Genomic DNA, 23,477 nt, shown 5'->3' on the forward strand with positions numbered 1-23,477 from the left:
GCTGTATTTTCAATTTAACTCGGAGTCTTTTAAATAGCGAAATATGACTAAATACGAGGACAGACGGAGGCTCTGGACACGCTTCTGCTGAAAAACTATGTTGTGACCTCTGCACGGTTCAGCCAACCATCTCAGTTTTAATTAAAAATCTTTCATAACGGCAAGAATTATGGAAGCGCCGACTGGAAAATAGTTGGCGGTTGCGTGAATGAAATACAGCGCACCAAAATGAGCAAAGACATAAATAAGAAGCACGGGGGCGTCCATGGCAAGACTATCCAAACAAGTCTCACGGCCAGGTTTCCTTAAAATGGGAACGAATTACCAAAATTGCACATTTAGACATATTACTTATAAACTTCTATAGATGAAGGAATATAAGCAATATGTTCTTTTCCAATAAGAACCAAGGACACGGTATGATGAACAAATTTACAGTTCAGACAAATTCAAGTTTCCAATTTAGCTAATTTCGCTGACTTTTATAGACAATGAATAAATCAAATGTAAATGGTGGTTTCCCTTTAAACGTAAACCGAATGGAAGTTGTTTAAAAACTAGTTCCACGTGAACAGTAAATTCAATGAAACACATCAAGCTCTACAATCTAGACAAGCCTTATTAAGTCGGCTGCACCTGACGTGTGTCGCGTGGTTGCGAGCCGTGGCGTGGTGGCTCGGCTGTGTGTTTATCACACTGTCAGGCAGAGAAATAGGTGGCCGCAGTCAAGGCTAATGATTTAGGGCTAGCAGTGGGGGTTTAAATATTACCCGCTGAAAAAAGGTTTGAATGAAGGAGGTCCAGGGGCCAAAGGTGCGACATATAGCACCAACAGTTGTCAGCCGTATAAAGAAGCCCAGTGTGAAAGCCAATCTCAATTGCGGTGAGAGATCCCGCATTTAACGAGCGGCGTTCAGAGGAAAGGCACTCTGTCAAGCCCAGAGACAAGGAAGGGTGATCTCACCCCGCACCATATACACAAACACTATTAGCGTTGATTCGTTGTAGCTTTTTACGGTACCACAAACTGGGGACAATATGGGAAAGTTGGTGTCGATCCACTCAACCTTTACAGATATGAAAAATGATGTGCAAAATCATAAAATGAAATGTATGCCATAAAAATGAACTTGAATAGAGTGTGTGCGTACTGTTTGTGTGAGAAACATGGCAAGAGTGAAATTATTTACATGAAGTACCACCAAATATTCAAGTAATGTTTTAAGCTTTCAAGAAATATTATGAACAATAAATGTAATAATTCATATTTGTATATAAAATCAGAGTAAAATGCTATATTCTGGGTTTTTTTGTATTTAATTGAATGTATCGTATAATGACATTTTGAAAAAAAAGGATCAAAATTAAACTAATTTTCAAAAAAAAAAAACTAAGTTTTGTAAAAAATTTATAATTTATAATAATTTATTATTTTATTTTAATAATAATTATTCAGAACAATTCAAAATTTGTTTATAAAATACATGCAATAAAAGCAAACAGATGTGTGTGTGAGAAGAATATGGGCAAGACTAAAACAATTTACATTAAGCACATTTTTTCAAGTAACCTTTCAATAAATATAATAAAAGTAAGAATTTGCATTTTATAGAAAATTTGTATGAAATGTTCCTTTATTTTTTTGCTTTTTGTATGTATGATACATTTGTATGCATCATTTAGGTTATTTGAAAAAAAAAAGAAAAGAAAAATAAGCGCATCTACAATAATATATATATTTTTTTTAATAAAATTGCTAAAATATATAAAATTATAAATGATGTATCTGGCCTTTCATATATAAATATTTAACTTATAAATTAAAATTATATATATATATAAATTTGTACTTATAATATCCATTTTCTTTAAGTACATTAGGATGTTAAGTCACTTTCATATTTAAAAGTTCATGCAAATGTATACATTTATTTGGATTTCTATCAAAACTTTCTTTTTTTTCCACTATGGACTCCTGGGAAGGTCCCTTGTTTCTTCTGTGTTTTTTAGAGGGGGAGACTCACCACCTCCTCATCGGACAGCTCCCGCCCTTGAATGCTGCTGCTGTCCCGCACTGCCTGCTGGTGCCTCTTCCCCTTAATGTGACTGAACAGGTGGACCTCAGAGGTGATCTGCAACACAAACACAGAGGTCGGAGATCATGTGAGGCGACTCGCCAACTATAAAGCCATGGGCCTGAAAAATACCGATCTACCGCACAATGCATTTCGGCATCATTCACGCCCTGACAGTTCTCAGGTATCAAGACATATGTTCCAACCCTTTAAAGCTAAATATGATCCCTCGATCCCACAGACATCTGCAGAGCTGACACACACCTCTCATAAGAGCCAGAAAATCTGAAAACACTGGTGAATAACTGATAAGGAAAATAACCAAAGAGTTTCGAATGTATCGGCGCCTCAAGCACTGTTTTTCACCAGCTCAAATATCCCCTCTTGAGTTTGTAGTGCAGCTCACCTGTCCTGAGAACTCAAGAGGTCATGTGAAAGCATATAAGACTCCTCCTCTACGGAAAGTCTCTATTATTCATGTAATGGTTCTGTTGATCATGAGAAACTGGGCTGGTATAACTGAAAAGATCAGGGCTGGTAAACAAAAGATAGATGGTTCAAACTCCATAAGGGCTGATCTCGTACTCTCACCACCATCAAAACATCTTCTTTTATGATCCAAACTTGAAAGTCACTTTTAATCTCTTTTTGTGCTACGTATAGAGTAAACAGAGTACATTGAGTTCAATTCTTGGGTTAAATTTTCCAATTAGCGACAATATTGTGTTGTGCACTGACTTCCAAACGTTACTCCAATAGGACCGAACCTAAAAAGGTGCTTTGCATGAAAGTGACCCGAGTGTAAAATCTGTCCTAAAACACAAAAGCAGTAAAGTTTTCCCTATAGCAGGTGAGGACACCAGTATCTGGATGCTTGTGTTGTTTGTCTCCTTTGAGTCCTGGAGTCCAGCCCACACAGGACAGTCTGTGTATAATGTCATTAACTAGAGTGCTTCCCGCTGACCTAAAGATGATCTCTGGTGTCAGAGCCTGGCCAAGGTCATCTGACATTTTTAACAAGATTTCATTCTCCCCAGCGCTTAATCTGATGTCAGTTTGAAGCTCCAAGGTGTCTGGCCCCAGTTGCAGTAAAAGCAGGGCGCGCCAGAGATAAATGCGGCCAGTCAAAGATTTGTTGCCTGTCGCTTGAAAAGCATAATCACGCCCAGCTATTAATCTCCGCCCAGAGTTCATGTTTAATTAATGCAGTTAAATTCTCATTTACATGCATTCTCTATGAAAATCCTCTGAATCACCTTGTGGTCTGTGATTTTTATGTACTCTGCCTGGCAATGCAACAAAGACGGACTGTCCATCCTTGCAGGGATCTCTGCACTCATTGGCTCAAATGGGACAGAATTCCCCCATCGTCAATGGCCCTGAATGTATTAAAACCAGTCAAACAGATAAGAGAGAATCGCATAATGTGGTACCTACCACAACGTTACAGAGTGAGCATTGCTTCTTCCGTTCATAAGGGGTGAGTTTGGGGGCGTAGTCCGTGTTGGCATGTCTTCCGCTGCTCAGCTCAGCGGCCTTTTCTTTCCTCTGCTCCATCTGCTCCATGTGTCGACGGCTGCTCTCGTCATGCTGAAAATGGTTTTACTTTTAGATTTGGTAAAATTATTATAATGCATGAAGAAAGCATTTCTCTAAAATTTCCAAACTGGAGAAAACGTAATAATCCAATAATATGAATGTTTTGTGAAGGCTTCAACAAGCAACACAACATGCAATACAATTTTTATTCATTGATGAAAAGGCCAATGGATGCTTATAATAGCTTTTGTCAATAAAACTGTTGTTCATTAAGTTATCGTCTCGTTTCCATCAATGAAAAAATTATTAACACTGCATAACGGCAGTTTTGGCTAAGGTACTGGATTTTTTCAAAAAGGGAATAAGATGATGTCAAAGGATGACTTGTGGTAGTTTACCTTCATCTGGATTTTCTTCTGTAGTTCCTCCATGGCTTCCTGCTGAGCCGCACTGAGAGCAGCCAAACGCTCCTCACGGTCCCTACGGTGTGGACAGCACAAAAAAAAAATTAAAAAAAAATAAAAAAGGAAACATTCAGATATGACTAGGGATGTAACAGTTCACTCAACTCATGATTCGATTCACGATCTTTTATTTTAAACAAAATTATATTTAAGACAAATTATGAATTTAATGTATCATTTTATTATTGCTTGGACAAAATGTTGTACAAACCCAATTCCATAAAAGTTGGGACACTGTACAAATTGTGAATAAAAATAGAATGCAATGATGTGGAAGTTTCAAATTTCAATATTTTATTCAGAATACAACATAGATGACATATCAAATGTTTAAACTGAGAAAATGTATACTTTTAAAGGGACAAATAAGTTGATTTTAAATTTCATGGCATCAACACATCTCAAAAAAGTTTGGAAAAGGCCATGTTTACCACTGTGTGGCATCCCCTCTTCTTTTTATATCAGTCTGCAAACGTCTGAGGACTGAGGAGACAAGTGTCTCAAGTTTAAGAATAGGAATGTGTCCCATTCTTGTCTAATACAGGCTTCTAGTTGCTCAACTGTCTTAGGTCTTCTTTGTCACATCTTCCTCTTTATGATGCTCCAAATGCTTTCTATGGGTGAAAGATCTGGACTGCAGGCTGGCCATTTCAGTATCCTGATCCTTCTTCTACACAGACATGATGTTGTAATTGATGCAGTATGTGGTCTGGTATTGTCATGTTGGAAAATGCAAGGTCTTCCCTGAAAGAGACGACATCTGGATGGGAGCATATGTTGTTCTAGAATTTGGATATATCTTTCAGCATTGATGATGCCTTTCTAGATGTGTAAGCTGCCCATGCCACATGCACTCATGCATCCCCACACCATCAGAGATGCAGACTTCTGAACTGAGCGCTGATAACAACTTGGGTTGTCCTTGTCCTCTTTAGTCCGGATGACATGGCGTCCCAGTTTTCCAAAAAGAACTTCAAATTTTGATTCGTCTGACCACAGAACAGCTTTCCACTCTGCCACAGTCCATTTCAAAAAAGTTGTAGCTGGCTCCGGCGAATGGCATGGTGGATTATGTTCACCGACAATGTTTTCTGGAAGTATTCCTGAAACCATGTTGTGATTTCCATTACAGTATCATTCCTGTATGTGATGCAGTGCCATCTAAGGGCCTGAAGATCACGGGCATCCAGTATGGTTTTCCGGCCTTGACCCTTACACACAGAGATTGTTCCAGATTCTCTGAATCTTTGGATGTAGATGATGATAACTTCAAACTCTTTGCAGTTTTTCTCTGGGAAACTCCTTTCTGATGTTGCTCCACTAGTTTTTCACCGCAGCATTGGGAGAATTGGTGATCCTCTGCCCATCTTGACTTCTGAGAGACACTGCCACTCTGAGAGGCTCTTTTTTACCCAATCATGTTCCCAATTGACCTAATAAGTTGCAAATTGGTCCTCCAGACGTTCCTTATATGTACATTTAACTTTTCCGGCCTCTTATTGCTACTGTCCCAACTTTTTTGGAATGTGTAGCTCTCATGAGAACTTCTTAGTGATTGTGCAGCATCTTCAATAAACAAAGGACCTCAGATGATGCTAACCCTGAATCAACAAACAGAACTAACAAATATTGCTACTTACTATGCAATCACATTATAATTGCTGTTAATAGTGTTCATCGTCTGGTTGACTATGTCTTGTACAAAAAAGAATTCTGTAAACTTGCTTTGCAATTATTTGTATTGCGAAAAGCGCTATACAAATAAACATGAAATGAATTTATATGAATCATGAAATCCAAAATAAGTCAATACTTGATATGACATTTCAAAATGTCTCACTTTTTAACATTTGATATGTTATCTATATTCTATTGTGAATAAAACATAATTTTATGAAATTCCATTTCTTTTTAATGCACAATTTATACAGTGTCCCAACATTTTTGGATTTGAGTTTGTATTATTACAAATTAAAAAAAAAACATTTTTCTATGCTAATATATATATATATAAAATACAATAATAAATAAATAATTCTGTCATAATAATTCTTCCAATCTTCGAAGTTACATGATCTTTCAGAAATTATTCTAAAATGCGGATTTCCTGCTCAAGAAACATCTCTGATTATAATCAATGTGGAAAATAGTTGTGCTGCTTAATATATATATATATATATATATATATATATATATATATATATATATATATATATTTTTTTTTTTTTTTTTTTTTACTGAAACAGGTGACAATTGATTGCTTTAGGGCTTCTTTCATGAGTAGAGAATATAAAATAACAGCATTTCAGATCTTTTGTAACATAAATAAAAAAATTTGGCCCACCCCAGCCGGCCCTGCAAATAAAGTAAAATTTCTTGACCCGCCCCGACCCGCCCCGCGCATCGGGGACAGCACGGAAGTTATGTTGCTACTTAGTCCTTCGTATCGTAACCTTATCAATATAGGCTATAGGTAATTGCACTATGATGATTCGTTCGTGAACAAATCTTTTCGGTGAACGAATCGTTCTCGTTTACGTAATTCACTGACCATAGACAGTAAAAGACTCATTTCTCGTTCAATGAAGTTCCTCCCACAGCAGCGCGCGAGCTCGGCGCTATTAGCAGCGCATGCGCAGCTCGTGAACAGCTCCGTGAACCGTTTCATCCTGTCAAAAAGAGTTACTCAAGATGTGACGGAGCATGTGACTTGTTGAATGTAGGGAAGGAATATGATCTTCTCGTAGGTGAAAGAGTTGAATGAACAGATACATCTCGTTCATGAATGAAATGAATAAGAGTATACAGGGTCAGTCGGCCAAGCATGTAAATCTCGATCAACAATCAGCAGATACAAAGCGAAGTTATTGGTGCACATGCGCTCGTTTTCATATTTGGAATACAGAACATAACTCCACGTTTAATCCCTGATAAAACCTTGTGCTTTGATAATCTGAACACTTTATTTTGACTATTTATTTAATGCGATCATGAACACACTAATAAAGCCAAATCAGTTTTTGTCACAAGTAAATACGTTCGTTGACTTAAGACAAAACACATTAGACACTCTTTTTCGCCAACTGCTGGCGTATTTGTGTAATATGAAGTAATGGTCACAGAACGAATCAGTGAATGAATCATTTTGGTGAACAAACTTCTTGAAAGAATCAAAATTTCCACCACTAAATTCCATGAAACATAAATGGATTTTTTTTTAATTTTGTTTTTGGTGACCCGCCCCAACCCACCCCGCAACAAAGTGCTAATTTCTTAACCCGCCCTGACCTGACCTGTGGATTACCCTTGGGGCCCACAGGTTATGAGACGAACCGCGCATCACTATTACACAAATCATTCCCTAAATCAGGCCGTTTTTCAAAGCTTGAATCCCCTTGAGTTCTTTGCCCAGGTCCTTTCTGCCCTTGTGTTTAGCTGAATCATGATTCTGGTCTGTTTTGGCAGGATGTGATGCTGACCTGGCTCTCTCCCGCGCTGCGTCTTCCCTCGCCCTCTCCTTCTCCTGTCGCTGTTGTTCAATTCTGGCCTCTTGTTCCCGTCTCTTCATCAGAAGCTCCTCCACCCGCGCCTGCCGCTCCGCCTCCAAGGCCCGCTTACGCTCCTGAAAAACCATTCAATTATATAGTCACACATTTAACGCATTAAGCAAATAAATAAAAAGCAGCTATACCTGAACGGCTTCATCCCTCGCTTGCTTCTCTTCCTGTCTCCGCTGGCGTTCCTCCTGCAGCTCATTAAGCCGTTGCTCATATTCGTTTAGTTTAGCCAGAACATCGTGTCTCTTGTTTTGGGCTTCTAGAGTGTTGATGAATGCGATCTCATTCACCTAAACAAATCAGTGAACTACAAATGAACATTTTTGGAAGAAAATATCGAAGTTTGCGCTGATATCAGTGCAGTAACACACTTAATCAGTTTTAATGTCTGACCTTGGCCTCCTCTTCCTGCGCTTTCTTCACGATGGCCTGGAGTTGAAGCTCTCGCTTGAATTCAGCATGAAGCAGCTTCTCCTCCATCATCTTCCTCCTCTGATCCAACAGCTCCTCTTTCCACTTCCTCACCTCCTTTTCCTGGGCAAAAAAAGAGATACAAAAAGATCAAATCCCGACAAATCAGTCTGCAGAAGTCAGACTTGTCAGGGGTGTGAATAACATGTTAGTGGTCCACTTCAAGTGTAGAGATATAAATACTCAATATTGACTTAGATCTCACTCCTTCGACAAGAATGGAGCCGAATAAAAACAAACATTTTCTCCAGAGTTACCAGCATCAGATGTACGAATCTCACCAGGAGTGAATCACCCTGAACGACTAAAATGGCTGTTAAGTGATTCTTTCAACAGGCATGCGAACAGGATTTTCCCCTGTGGCCGAGGTGAAATGAGCTGTGTCTACAGGCGCTAAAGGGGAGAAACATACCCTTTCCAACAGTTTCTGCAGCTTGTGGGTCTTCTCCTCTCTTAGTTTGTCTCGGAGCTGCTGGGCTTTGAGTTGCTTCTCTTCATGTTTCTTCTTGGACTCTGCAATGGTTCTGACAACAAACAGTGATTTACATGATATGTGGATCAATTAAATCACAAGTATTTCAATTCAATTTCACTAATAAATGGAGATCATTTACATTTATTCAAAGACATTACATTATTGTGGCATATAAAAGCATTTCAATAGTCATTAGAAAATTCAATGCATGTCAAAATATAACTTAATTATTTCTGTGAAAATTGGGCATAATGGAACATTTTTGTATATAGTGTTTTAGCATAATACACTAAATTAATAAAATTGACATCCCTTAATATAATGTTTTTACATTTGTGCACTAATAAATTACTATGAAGTGTAGGATCACAACTGTATGGAAGCGTACTTCCACCGCTTAAATAAATAAATATATAAACACATAAATAAATAAAACTAGTAAAAAGTGACTTTATATTTACCAATTCGGACTTTATTTGTAGAATCTGAGTTTTAAGGTGACATCTCACAAGTCCAAATTCTTTCCTCACAATAGTGAATTTATGACACTGTTTGGACATTTGTTTTTGTTTTGTCTTTTAATTGATTAGATCATGTCACATAATTCAGAGAAAGAAGCTAAAACTGTGAGATGTAAACTTATGATTACATGGAAGCCAATTTCCTCTTTTGAACAAAAAGGTGATTTCATATCACAAAATTCAGAGTTATTTCTTGGAATTCTTGGAGTTTAGAGTTAACATGCCACAACTGTTGGAAAAAAAAAAGTTTGTTTTTGTAGGTAATTAAAATTTTTTCTTAGAATCACAGTTTACATCTTATAATTTTGATAAAGAAAAATTCAGTATTGCGACAAACTCAAGTCAAGAGTTTAGTTTCTTATTGTGGCAGAAACTGGATTCTATACGATGTCTATTTTCATTTACAAAGCATTAAAAAAATGAAACGTTTCATTTTTGCACCAGTAAATGGCACATTTTGCAGTCTTTTTGATTAAGTGAATGTAACAACATCGCCATAATGGTGAGTTCGGGGATAAGACTACCTTGTTTCCCTAACAACAGAAGATAGTAAAAGTGTTTTAACTTTTTTTTGCAGCTCTGTTTAGAAATGACACTTCCACTGGTAATACCACCATGTTAAAGACAATCTTTTCTTAACAAAAATATGTAAACTTTCAGAACAGACACAAAGTTCTGTAACACACAGATCTATGTGACGGTTACCGTTTGCGTGAAGGAGAGGACAGTTTCTCGTGCATGTGAATGCCGTGACCGGGCGGGCGGGCCGGCTCCTCCTCCACGATGTCACCCCAGGAGGTATTCTGACGCCAAGGCTCTCGAGCTGTCGGAAAAGAAGATGACGCAATAAAACACATTCACAAGAAGTGTTAGACCAATATATAAGACTTGTCATTTTGAGATTATCAGCATTCAATGTAATGCGTGAAACGTTTATGTTATTTGATTAAATGCAGTTTCTGCAAAGTCTACATAAGCATACATTCTTCAAAAAAATTAAATACGACAAGAAAAAATTGCATGAACAGAAAAAAAGTAGTGCTGTCAAACGATTAATCGAAATTAATCACATTCATAATAAAAGTTTTTGTTGAAATAATATGTGTGTGAACTATAATCAAAATTCAATATTGATTATTTTGGATATATATCAGGTACAGTACATGCCAAATTTTCTCAAGGAAAAAAAATCTCTTCTAATGCTGTAAAATAAACATGAGAGTCAGTTGGTACTACATTATTATAATTGACTGATTTGTATAACAACTTAAAATTACACTTAATGACGTTTTTATTAATTAAGTTAAAATTCTACATTTAAATAAAGGCCGTCATAAAAACGATTTTTTGAAACAAACCATTAAAGAACAGAAAACCATTGTGCATATATTTCGCAAAATATCCCTCTCTACAGTACATTTTTCTGGCTGATTAATAAGTTTATGGCCACAAAATATGCTTTCTGAGTTAAAAGTCACGCGACACTGTTTACAAGCTGTTATACTGATGTCTTGGCGTGGCTGAAACACTGAATGAGGGATTACATGAGACAGGATACAGATTGTAAAGTTGTACTCTTTCTTTTACCTTACCTTTGGATATTTACTCATGTTTATTTTGTGCTGAAGCTGGTATAAATGAGGAGATGATCAGTTCACTTGCGCTTCACGCAGCAGTGTTGAACTGAAGCGCCACAGTGATCTGTCAGTGTCAAAATGGCATTTACGGTTTAAATACTGCCATACAATGGACATAAATTGAAATCTGAAACTTTGTTTCATATTAAAAATTACCAACACACAATGCATATTGCGATTTATTGGATGGGAAGTGCCTTTCAATGTTCCGTCCATTAACTGAAATCAGGACACACTAATTGATTCTTGGGATTCAAGACTCGACATTAACGCTTGTCCAAGTGGATTTTGTGAAGGGGCAAGTAAAGAGAATTTATCAGACAAGTGTCCTGATTAAAACTTAAATAACAAACAATAATTAGGGCAGCACATACATACATACACACATATACACACAATATATATATATATAAATAAAACATACGATATAGGTAAGCAACATCACATGACTAAGCACCAGCATGATTGCAAATGTGACATTGATTTTATACAACAGTAGTTCAATAAACAAGTAGTTAATATCAACTGATCATAGACCATTAACACATCATAGACCATTTTGGCTCACGAAAACGCATCTCCGAGCAATACACAGCAGTGTGTTTCGTTTCTGAACGATTCAGCATTTCTGAACAAATCAGGTGAGTCAAAGATTCAGTGAGCCATTCATAAAGACAGTCACTTGCTTTATTTATTGAATTAATTAGAAGTTTGAACTAATTGGTTGAATCAGTGACTCATTCTGAGACTTGCCGCCACCTACACGTGGCTTGGTTTCAAATTTAAAAGCGTCATTCAAAATTCAACATTTCAGATTTATATGTAAAAAAAAAAAAAGGGAAACCAATCTTAAAACATTATGCATTTGCAAATTTAATGTGTAAATGCATTTATGGAACCTCTCAAATGTGAGGATTTGATGTAAATGATGACACGTACATTTAGTAAGGTTAAGAAAATCTTGCCCTTCATAAGGTTAAAAAGTGTCTTCAATTTAAGGCAAATATCACAAATATGCTGGCTAAAGTAAAACCTCAGAGCAGTGATGAGACTATTGCCTCATAATGGATTACATTTTCGTAAAAAAAAAAAAAAAACTGGACAAGTAACTTTTTACTCATACAAGTGAATGATTGATATACTTACAAACACATATCAAGGCTTAATGTCAAGCCCTGGGATTTAAGAATCGATATCGTTTCGTAAAAAAGAGAATTAATTAAAATTGAGATATCAATAATAAATTTACAAACAAAAATATTATTTAAACAAACTTATTTTGGATGCGATTAATCGTTTGACAGCACTAGTAAAAAGTAAAAGGGGAGTCAATTACAAATTTAAACATTAAAAGTCAAACTTTGCAGAAAATATTGTTTAAAATAAATACTAATTTAATTCCAGCAATTTTATCCATTTCGTTTTGTCATTAAATAAATAATTAACTTCTACATACAGTTAGCATTGCAGATGCTAACCACATCATTACCCTCATAATCAGCTAGCATCTCACTCCAGTCTAAATTCAAGCCACAACCGCCACTCCCGATACCTGCCTTTAAGACAGAAAATTAAAAATGACAGTAAATTCAGAAAACACACATAAAAGAGCAAAAAAGATTGATGTTGTTGTAATGACATCAGTCATATAAACCACTGGGGTTAATTGTTGACTTACAGAGAAGTCGCTCTCGGTCTCCAGTTCGTTGTTCTCTGCTTGGATCTCACGCGTCAGCTGTTCCTCCTCAGCGATGGCACTTGCAATCGCCTCTTCGTTAGCTTTTTCCAGGCGGTCAGCCAGCTCTTCCTTCTTAGCCAAAACTTCAGCCATGGATTGGGGCTGACAACAGGCACAAAACACTCATAATCAGCCACTGAAGTTACCAAACAGGCACAAAACGAGCCGTACGGTGCCAAGTTAGCCACACCAGGCTCTTGAGTACATGCCCAGGCAGCACAACTTCAATTGGGACATGGTGCAATCATTTCACCACTTCATCTGAATTCAGGCTAGACTCAAATTTCTGAAATGCAACCCAATTTTAAATGCTTGGTGGAAGCCTGCACATCACAAAAACGTGCAAATGCAAAAGATGTTGTAAGAAACTGAACAGCGATCAAATGAAATGAAAATCCAGGCACACGCCATAAACACAATCAATCACAAAAACCACGCATGGGGAAGCATGACGAAATCATGCAGCACTCAACCACAACAGGGACAAAGAGACGGGAAGAGGTTTTATTTTTACTACGTATTTAAAGTAATAAGGTATGAGAGCCTATTTTGTATTGTGAATATAGTCATGGTTAAAAGTTATTTTTAATTTACTGCAGTCTACACATGTGTAGTTGGCAAAATAGGTTCATTTGGAATGTTTTGCAAACAATCGTGTTGCACATGTCTACGGAATGGAATACAACAATCTAATCATGTAAATAAATATAAATTATAATACGTTTATCTATATAAATGTACATAAATCATCCATATGTATAAACGTGTACATATGTATAAATAATTGTAATTATAATATTTAATAGATTTAGTTACTTTATTAATTATAAGTACATTTATATAAATATATTAGTTGTTAAGTTAGTTAAGAAAACTTAGAAGGGGGCAGCAGGATGAGAATAAAAAAAAAAAATCAATATGTAAACTGAAATTTCTTCTCAAGGTTACTTGAATCAGGTGACTCTAGTATTCTGGAGAATAGTTACCTGTGGGCCAAAAGGGTTTATTTCAAATTTTAAGGTGGTAACAAAAAGAGGATTTGTTGAGGGGAACATTTTTGCCCATACATTCCTTCTAGGGGTGCACCTGTGGGTCTTCATGACTCGTGATGACTGGTAAATTGGCAAAATATTATGGAAAATGTATCCTACCCACTGCCATCAGAGGCCACAACACTTGACCCCCGCTTTCAGAACCTGATGAGTGAACAGTATGCCGAGTGCCAATTACAGACGGCCGTGGGAGAAGATGGAGATGCTGCACTGAGGTCACTGTCAAACATCATGCTAACGAGCATAATAAGAGCTGGATTTCTCTCAACAGCTCGCCTGCTGGTCTTAGATCTGGAGTCTAAACAGAGCTGGGCTTATCTGACCCACCCAGAGAGGTAGTGTCTGGGCCTCGGAAGCAATGATTCCAGATTCAGACACGACTGAGACTGTGCTTCTGTCTGGGAGTTTAAACCTCATCCATCTCCATTGTTTCAGACTGGGTTTTTTACAGAGGCCAACACCCATTGAGTATTGGAAGCCGGTAGCGCACAGAAAATGCTGTGGGTCTAGTCTTAATTAACCCCTTGGAGGTTTCTCTTATAAGGACAAGACAGGAGACAAGCAGAATGCCAAAACATGGGTCATCATCTCACTTCTACAGCCATCCCGTGTAAAGAAAAGCCATTTGGTCTATAGGTCAAGTAGTTAAACCAATCAATAGTCTTGAACTTCAAGCAAAACATTTTGCCGCTAGTTGGTTTCTGGACAGAAATATGGTACTAGGATTGTTATCTGGAATTTATAAATTTTAAATCACCCCTTTTCCACAAAACTTTTTTTTTTTCTTAAATAAATATATTTTTGATAAAATCCAAGAGCTCTCAGACCCTGCATAGACAGCAAGGTTGGCATCACGATCAAGGTCAAGAAATGTAGCAAGGACATCGATAAAACAGTCCACGTTACATCACGGGTTCAAACATAATTTTACAAAGCTACATAAATATACTTTGTGCAAAAAAAAGAAAAAGAAAAACAAACCTTTGTTCTATAATTCTTCTCCTCCTCATCCCGTCTGCTACAACGTGCCGACATAGTTGAGAGTATCCTGATGCATGCGCTTGCTTCCTCTTTATATAAACAAAGCATTCGCAAAAACATCGTAAAAACTTCGTAAAATTACAGTTGAACCCCCTGGTGTCACAAGGACTATTTTACCGATGTCCTTGCTACGTTTCTGGACACTGATGTGTTAGTAATCCTGCTGTTTACGCAGGGTCTGAGAGCTCTCGGATTTTAACAAAAAAAATCTTAAAAGTCTTATGGGTTTGGAACGACATGGTAATTAATGAAAGGGTTTACAATTTTGGTTGAACTAATCCTATAAGACCGCATTTTTTAAACCTCCACATTTTGCAGGTCTCCCTATATTGGAGATGCCCACTTCAGGTTCTTGCAGTCTCCACTAAGGAGCTGAATCAAATGTGATAGATGAGGGAGACATACAAAATGTACAGGGCTGGGTGTACTCCAAGACAGGTTTGAGAACCACTGCTTTCAGACATGCTTTTTTGGGGCGTTAAATAATGCCGCAAACAGCAATGAATTAACAAGCGCAAAACATGCATTGCATGATTCATTTTAATACTATCTTCCCATAAATTGTGTCAGAAAGGGAAACTCCTACAAATGTATATTCAATAAGGTCAGACACAAAAATATTTGCATCCATTCCTTTCCAGTGCTTATTCTTCACTGCGTGTCTTTAGTAAAACCTGACAGTACAATTTTAACGTGAAAAGATGGTTTGCCCTGGCGCAAGAGGTTCGTAAATCTGGCCCAAAGGCATTTACCTGTTGTCAGCAGCATTTTGTTCTTTTCTTAACCTTGATGATAACACTGCACATTTTCTTTTAGGAGATTTAGTTAGATTTTCATGCTCTTTCAATCAAGTGAACTGTGCATTTACATTCCATCTCTGTTATCACGAAACCACGACACACAACAAGAACAGCTCCGATCACTACGTCCTCCATTCACCGGTTGTTGACGTTTGTAAATGCCACAAATAAAGACATCGTTCTCGACCGCTTCAGAGTCCTCTTTGCCGGTGCCAATGCAACCAGGAAAAGGGCACGAGGGGTAAAAATTTGCTCTCTATAAACCACCAACTAGGCTCCTAGAACTATACAGTGCAAGATTAATATAATTGATCAGAGGACCTCTGACTGTGAGAGAGATCTGCAGATGCTCCATTAACAGCCACTTTTGTTGCATGTGTGGTGAATCTAGCATGATTTTGGGAGGTCAAGGCTCGAAGGGAGGTCAAGGTCAATGACAGCCCATGGGGACTAAACCAGTCAAGGTGTCTGGCTGGTGCACGAGACACTTGATAAGCCTAAAATAAAAACAAACAACTGGGCCTTCCTGTTCTCTACTCACAGTAATAATAGTTCACCCGTCAGCACGCACATACAAATACTTGCTAAGAAAAGGGTGGGGGGGGGGGGGGTAATCCTGCCTCGCCTGGAGGTTTTTGGGATTGACTTTGTTTAGGCGGTAGTCATGACCCTGGCCTGTGTCTCTTGGCACTTACGGTGGAAAGTTCTGTGGGGTCCAGCATGCTCTCCAGTGTCATCGCTGCCAGGGGAACGTAGACTGCTGCCTCCACCTTTTCTGACGGTGCCGCGACCTTCCACACCGACCCATCCATCCCCTGCTCTACTTTGGCTTGCCCAGTACCTGGCTCCTCTGTTTGGGAAAGGGTTACAGAAGGAGGACCTGGATCGAAATCCCATTCCGGGCACTGGGCTTGCGAAGGCGGAGAGGTAGGGGGTGGCATGGGGTCAGAGGTGGGGGGTGGCGTGTCCTCAGAGGGTTCGCTGACACTCTGCCCTGGCTCTTCAATACTTTCTGCTGGGGACTGTGCAATATACACACAGATGCATACACAAATATGAACACAAACATGCATGTCACCGCACTCCTTGCCGCATCTGTAGGACAGACCATTCGGTAGATATGAGTGCAGCAAGAAAACAAACAGAACTAAAAGAAACACAGCATGCTAAATAATTACACAATATCATGCATTTCAAAACAAACATGTATCATACCAACAACTGTATGATCACAAACCACAAACATGCTCGTCGGTTGTAAAACCTAGTAAGCTTGTCTTCAGAGGCAGCAGTTCAAGGCTCTTGATGTGCAGGTTGCTTCAAAAGTAGGCAACTGCTTCCTAATAAATTTTGGCAAAATCCTAGGGTGGCATCAAATGCTCTTTGGAGAAGACAACACCACAGTGTTGCAGACTAATGTTTTATTTACTGGTAAACAATGTGATATTTTATGCTCACTGGCAAATCGTGAAATTAACTTAGCATCATGCCAACGACAAACTCTTTTGGTCAAGTCTTGTACTATTTTTAAGAGATGCTGCCTGCATAGAGCATTCCAAATCAGTTGCTAATGATGTTCTATTTTAGAGAGGGTGCTGTTTTGAGCCTATGCAGGAAGTAGGTAGCATGCCAGCTCACTAGGATTTGCAACAGAGCTATTGGCTTTATCATACTGTTCAAATGTAATCTAGGACATTGCATCATCAATATTTAATAAACCTCATTAAATCTGATCAACATGTACAAAATCGATGCTTGTACACTTGATACTGCCCTGTCTGGACAGTTTATCTATGAACACACTGTGACCAAACAAAAACATACTGATGTTACAGAGCCTTCATATCTATGCCTGAGCTCTAAATAATTAATAAAGGGAAGCAGGTTGATCTCAGTACCTCGATGACGGGGGTCTTTTCCGTCTCTTGTCTCTGCTCTTGGGGTAGAGGTTGCTCTTGTTCCATCACCTCCTGAGATTTTTCCTGAGGTGATGGCTGGAGGCGCTGGTTCTCCTTGTCACTGTCATCTTTGGGGCTGACATGGGCCAGAACAGGGCTTACCTTAGCCACCATGGTGATGGAGCGTGGCCTCATGGAGCGCCCACGCTGCACGGTCTCCCAGCCCTCTGCATCTTTCTTTGCTAAGGATTGATGGATACCGACATATACATAAACAGAAATACTAACACATCTGGATTTGAAAACACATGACTGTCAACAGAGAAGATCCATTCACCTGGTTTTTCAGCAGGGATGTTGACACTTGGGCTGGAGACAGGAAGTGACTGGGAACACTTGACTCGGTCAGCCCAGCTTGGTCCACTGTGCGAGAGACGTGCCACAGCCAAAGTGGGAGGGGGACCACTGTAAACACACACAAGCCATTTAAACCAAAGGTTTCCGATTCAAATGCACAGATGGACAGTAGCCGTGTTGTGGTATTCATTACCAGTTGCACAATGCAATAGATAAATGTTTCACCGCCATTAACTATATTGTTAAATAGTCTCCTTCTATGGGTAGCCATCGCAAACGCTCTAACTATGCATCGTTGGGCTTCCTCAAACACCGGGAACTAAAATGGAAACTTCAGACCGAGCGCCCTCCGTGTCTTGATCAATATCCATTTCCTGTGGCGTCCAATTACAGCATAATACAGACATGGATTCCCATGCTTCAGCAGTCTTTAACCACACTTAGATCTGCACCCCCCAAAGTCTCAAGCGCAGGCATGAGGAGAACCCGGCAAAAATCGCATTAAACAAAACGCTTTGGCCGTTGCGGATCGATTCCCCTTCTCCTCCCAGCCTCTGCCAGACAGGCGTAGTCTTTCCGGTCTCGTAGCGAGGCTATGATATGCATCATATCTGCCATTGATTTCTCCATCTAAGCATTCGTTGGCATTTTAAATTGCATTATCAATTGCCTTCCAAACACTATCAGTAAAAAAAAAAAACTATGATAATGCAGGGGAGCCTCATGTCGCCACAGTTTGCAAACAGAGACAATGGTGTCAATTAGCATGCTGTGAGCAGGGATAATGGGTTGAGGCCAGATTCAAGCGCATACGCCATGTCTGAAATTGCAAGTAAACCAAAAAAAAAAGAAAATCCAAGGAACGGCATATTTACTACATTTTTCAAACATCGATATTTTGAAAGTAGAAAAATATGATTCAATAAATTGGACCTCATGTTTCAGTTTTTGTTATAATAGCAATTGTATACACTGAATAGTTCCTATACAGTAATATTTTCCCTATACATCACATTATTAGCTGTATTGCAGTATTTTTTTTTTAAATGGGTATCTACCATAAAAAAATACTAAGCATATAAAAATAAACAAGAGCTGGGATTGGAGAGGAAGTACTTTTGAATACTTGAGGCAAATGTTTTTGAGTGATCCTGGGTGTGATGGATGTAACTAGATTGGCCTACCCAAAGTTGAGTGCACGGCGAACGCCAGGTGATGGAACAATACGGTCTGACGAGGGGCTGGACATTACATGTCGCCCTGGTGACATCTTTCGAACTTCCCAAGCCAAAGACGTAGGCCTGCGGGAACAGGATGAAACTCTCAAAAGAAAGGTACTTTATCAGAACATATAAAAAGCATTTTTAAACGTTCCCCAAACTATTTAATAAACATACATGCAGGGGCACACATGCTTCTAAAGGATGCACATGCAGAAATGCACAGAGCTTCCTGAGGAGCACTTTACAGTTTGACACACAACTTAAAAGCTCTTTTTATACCATAATCAATGTACTAGTGTTGTGGTCACTTACTCATTTTGCAAAGCGGTGAGACCGTGAAATACTGAATCAACACAAATTACTCATTGATCATGCTGTATATATTTGTATGTGTGTCCATATATACTGAATATATCATGTTAAGATGTTGGTTAAGGTCAGATTTGTAATTTTAACTTAATAAATACTTACATAATTTAACTAGCTATATGTAAAACAACAGATGTCTATGGAATGTGCCCATTTAGATAGCAAGCATATTATCACCTGTTCTGAGCGTCTGTTTTTTCCAGCTTCTCCTGTAGTTGGATCCAGTCAATTAGAGCTTTGAAATCGCGGACGTAGTTATCCAACATCATCAGCACCTCCTGGAGGGAGAGTATGTGTGCTGTCAGATCTGAAAGCCTCAATGAGATAAGGGAGAATTACATGCAACACCAAAATTTGCTTAAGCTCCGACCATCAATCAAAAGGCAAAGTCTTCTAAACTGTAAAGGATTTGCTTGCAAAAACCTGCCAAAACTTGCTCCAATCTTGACCAGTCCTGCTCCTGGACCAGCTAACCAAAGTCTTAAAGATCACTAGAAGCTTCCAGGCAGGTGTGTTGAGTCAAGCTGGAATTAAACTCTGCAGGACATTGGCCCTTCAGGAGCAGGACTGGACACCTCTGATCTATGAGCTATCAAAATGTTAAAGGTGGCGACAAATGTCTTTAACTGTCAGTGTCAAGGCAAAGTCATTTCAGTAAAATTCAGTGAATTATCTGGTAATCGGATTCCCGGACGAGCCCCCGATTCTAGTTCACAGTGAGGAGCTGGTATAAACCATCACCCTGTTGTCTCTACTAAAAAGTGGGCATTTGTAGCTACTGGGCCACACACACACACACACACACACACACACACACACACACACGAGCACTCCATTCACAAATGGTAGGAGTGGGCAAAAAGAAACGGATGAGGACAAAAGAAAAGGGAAAAAGAGTGCTGCTGCCCTTTCCCGCCTCAGTGGTCTTCCACAAGAGGTGAAGCTGAAATTACCAATTAGCTTTGCGAAAGGGGGCTGGCAAATCTGATTGGGGCTGCAATCATTTCTAGTTACCGGCAAAGAGTGTGCAGCGAATGACGAAATGTTCATTGTCTTTCCGATATTCGATCTGGGAGCACCGTAGGGACTCTGGGGAATCCCTTCGGCTCCAACAAAGCCACTAGAGAGTGTCGCAAAGCCTTGCCACAACACAGACTAGAACAGGTCTACAACCCTAGACCTACCATAAGCTCTTAAGTTTACAAAAAGCCTGCTTACGATTCTTAAATCTGCCAGAAACGGTCAATGCCGGTCATAATCAATCTTAACTGGATTATAAAAATATAATTAAAAAGCTAGTAAACATTGTGACTGTATCCAAAAGGGCACTCAGTATTCTGTGAAGTCTGTGTGCATTGGGAATCATATTTTTCATAAAAAATCCAGGTAGACAAATACATAAAGCAGAGCATAATTTGAAATCAAGAGTACAAAGTTTATAGCATTCAATTAACACGGGCCGACCGTCACACAGTGAACACATGATCATGCTGGATACACATACACACTTCACAAGATCTCACAGCTTGATTCAACCAAGTTCGCAAGGTTTGTGAAATTAAATGTTGACTAGACATTCAAAGATTTGTTAAAATGCTAAATGCGTATCTGCTTAATGCTGATGGCAAACGAAAAAGTATTAAAAATGTTTGCCTTTCTATTACGAACAATGTAAAAGCAATCATTATAATACTTTTTGAAAGCATTCATTCCTTTGTTTAACCATTCTATCCGATTATTAGACAGACTTCTATCCGTATAAGACAGAACTCTTAATGACGACCATAAACAAGTGGGAGGGTGTGAGCACTGTGCACGCTCAGATGCTGCCTTTCTCAGCGCTGTCAAAATAAAAGGCCAGTGTGCCGTCAAAATACCTCAAACACATTGGGGAAAATGCTAAATATCGGCCGATATATCTGCCTTGATGATATATCGGTTGACCACTACTTAGGATCAGCACATGACCAGCTTAATCCATCTCAAACCGGCAGCCATGCTTCCTAACCAGCATATGCTGGCTTTTTCAACAGGGTAGGTCCTCTACAACTGTCAAATTAGCATTTTATACTGTTTAGAGCCACTTCTGAGGTACTATACATGGTAAAAGTGGAGTGCATGTGAAACTGATCCTGAAGATTCACTCCCTTGCAAGTATGCAGCGTCTTCTTCATTTGTCTGATGCATGACCATGTGTTGACACCTGTATCACAATGTGCAATATATTGTGAGGTAGGCAGGAAAACCCAGACCTCCTGTTTGTTGAGATACTGTTCAGTTGCATTCAAAATCATGTCCAGGGGGTGTGGTGTGACTGATGATCTGGATTAAATGGGGGATGGCAGTGTGTTTGTGTGATTGATGGGTGGTAACAGGGGAGTGGCAATTGTGAAGAGAGGTCCACAGTGCTTTTAGTTAATAGAGTAGTCAGGCCCAGTGAAAGATGTGTCCAGCAGGAGGCCTGTTGATTCGGGCTAGTTAACAACACCAGGGCATGGTGCAGGACGATACTGGCCCATAATGCAACAGCTAAGGGAAAACAAGTGGATAAGAAACAGCTAAGTGCCCTTAAAAAAAGGGGAAAAAAAGAAAAGAAAATCACTTTAGAAGAAGAGGAACAAGACTTAAAAGACACTTGATGGAAGAATGCTTTATATGGTAACATTCGGTCAAATTAAAAATTAAATGACCCCTCAACTACCCAAAAACAATTCTGATTTATTACATCTCTCGTTTTCATAGACGCATTCACACAATTTGAGGATAGTTGTCTTGTTCATGGGCTGATGTGACATAAATCAGGCCTGAGACGAGGGAGAGGCCTGATAAGAACTAATTAGGCCTCTGGGCTGTGGGTTAAAGATGTGGGCGTTACTTAAATATGAAAATAAATCAGCCACTCGCCCAAATCATGAACCAGTCAACACTGGCAGAGGATAAAGGATCAGAGACACCGGTGAAGATGGGTGCTAGGAAACAAACTGCTTTATACCGAATAACATTTATGAATAAGCAAATACAATTTATTGCAAATGCTGTACTTAGTTGTTAAAAAGTTGTTAATTTCATGTTTTTTCCATCACTTCTGAAAAAACTTTTCTTTTCTGCTGAAGACATGTGGGTGGGAAAAACCAACATTTACCAATAATGTCACAGCCTAAGGTTAAAAACGAATAAATTGTGATGGATAAAATTAAAGTCCTGCTCACGTTACTTTCCACTGAATGTTGTGCTTAACTGCATTTTCCAAATGCATTTGCAAACAATTTATACATTGTATAAAATATTTTGCATTTTATGCAAGATTCTGTTGATGAACGAAAATTTTTAATTTTATGCAATTATGTAACACGAAAAACTGTGCTGGTAAATACACATGACAAAGTGCTGAAACGCAGATTTATATCTTTATAAAGGAGCATTTATGTGCAGCATTTAACAGCTCCAAGGGACGTTTTGCTACTGTAGGTCTACAGTCTCTCATCCAACAAACCTCTACTGTCACATGGCAGTGAACTCCAGATCTGTAGCAGAGCATAGACTCATACACAAACTCAGACCAAAGGGCCAGGAAGTGTGAACAGACCTGCCGGACATGGAAACACAGCGGCCAGACAGTTTACGCACATTCGCACAGGCCAGCTGTCAACAAGGTAACCACAAAAGGGGCCGGTTAGCTTCGAGTGGCTGGCCAAACCCTGCTCAGCATAATTCTAGATTACACGCCAATCGATAAATCAGAGCCAGCAGTGTAGAGTGTGGACGATGGGCCCAAATACAGCCCGGCGCCATACCTGCCAGGGTAAGCATAGTGAGTGCCCCGACATGGGCTCTGCCAACCAAAGCTAACAGAGTTCAAACGAATGTTTGCCGACACCAGTCCCAAGACCAAACCGGACACAGAAACACTGTTGATCAACTTGGAGTGACAAATGGTTATTGCGATCGTTGCGTGCTGAGAGGTTATTGGTCATAGCGGCTGATTGTAGTACATGTTTTGCAATCAGCTTTTTGCGTTTACTAAAAATAAACAAAGAACCTGGAGTGGAAAAAGTGTTTTGGGACGTCACCTAGACCTCATACCCCACCCTGATCGCCCGCACATACACACACGGAAGGAGTGGGGCGGGGGGCCCTGTGTTTACACATGTCATCCATCTCCACTGCCTCCAGAAAGGCCCTGGAGAGGTGCAGTGATAATTCTCTCACCAAACCCCTCTCTGACACAAACCAGAAAACAAAAGGAATGCAAGGAGGAGG

The 23,477-nt window shown here is 39.2% G+C and overlaps 1 protein-coding gene across 1 annotated transcript in view; it reads right to left on the reverse strand.

Annotated features, from left to right (window-relative positions):
- The window catches only part of LOC113042856 (S phase cyclin A-associated protein in the endoplasmic reticulum-like), a 47,347-nt gene that overhangs the window by 15,475 nt on the left and 8,395 nt on the right, over positions 1 to 23,477 (reverse strand). The window contains exons 5-19 of the mRNA XM_026201844.1: positions 19,395 to 19,495; positions 18,810 to 18,926; positions 17,606 to 17,733; positions 17,269 to 17,510; positions 16,066 to 16,392; positions 12,418 to 12,579; positions 12,229 to 12,295; positions 9,808 to 9,925; positions 8,519 to 8,630; positions 8,029 to 8,169; positions 7,770 to 7,925; positions 7,558 to 7,700; positions 4,013 to 4,094; positions 3,513 to 3,665; positions 2,025 to 2,132 (exon numbers count right to left, since the gene is read on the reverse strand). Coding sequence (XP_026057629.1) covers positions 2,025 to 2,132; positions 3,513 to 3,665; positions 4,013 to 4,094; positions 7,558 to 7,700; positions 7,770 to 7,925; positions 8,029 to 8,169; positions 8,519 to 8,630; positions 9,808 to 9,925; positions 12,229 to 12,295; positions 12,418 to 12,579; positions 16,066 to 16,392; positions 17,269 to 17,510; positions 17,606 to 17,733; positions 18,810 to 18,926; positions 19,395 to 19,495 — 2,157 coding nt within the window. The remainder of the gene's footprint in view (positions 1 to 2,024; positions 2,133 to 3,512; positions 3,666 to 4,012; positions 4,095 to 7,557; positions 7,701 to 7,769; positions 7,926 to 8,028; positions 8,170 to 8,518; positions 8,631 to 9,807; positions 9,926 to 12,228; positions 12,296 to 12,417; positions 12,580 to 16,065; positions 16,393 to 17,268; positions 17,511 to 17,605; positions 17,734 to 18,809; positions 18,927 to 19,394; positions 19,496 to 23,477) is intronic.

This window comes from Carassius auratus, chromosome 25, assembly GCF_003368295.1.
Source record: "Carassius auratus strain Wakin chromosome 25, ASM336829v1, whole genome shotgun sequence".
Taxonomy (NCBI): Eukaryota; Metazoa; Chordata; class Actinopteri; order Cypriniformes; family Cyprinidae; genus Carassius; species Carassius auratus.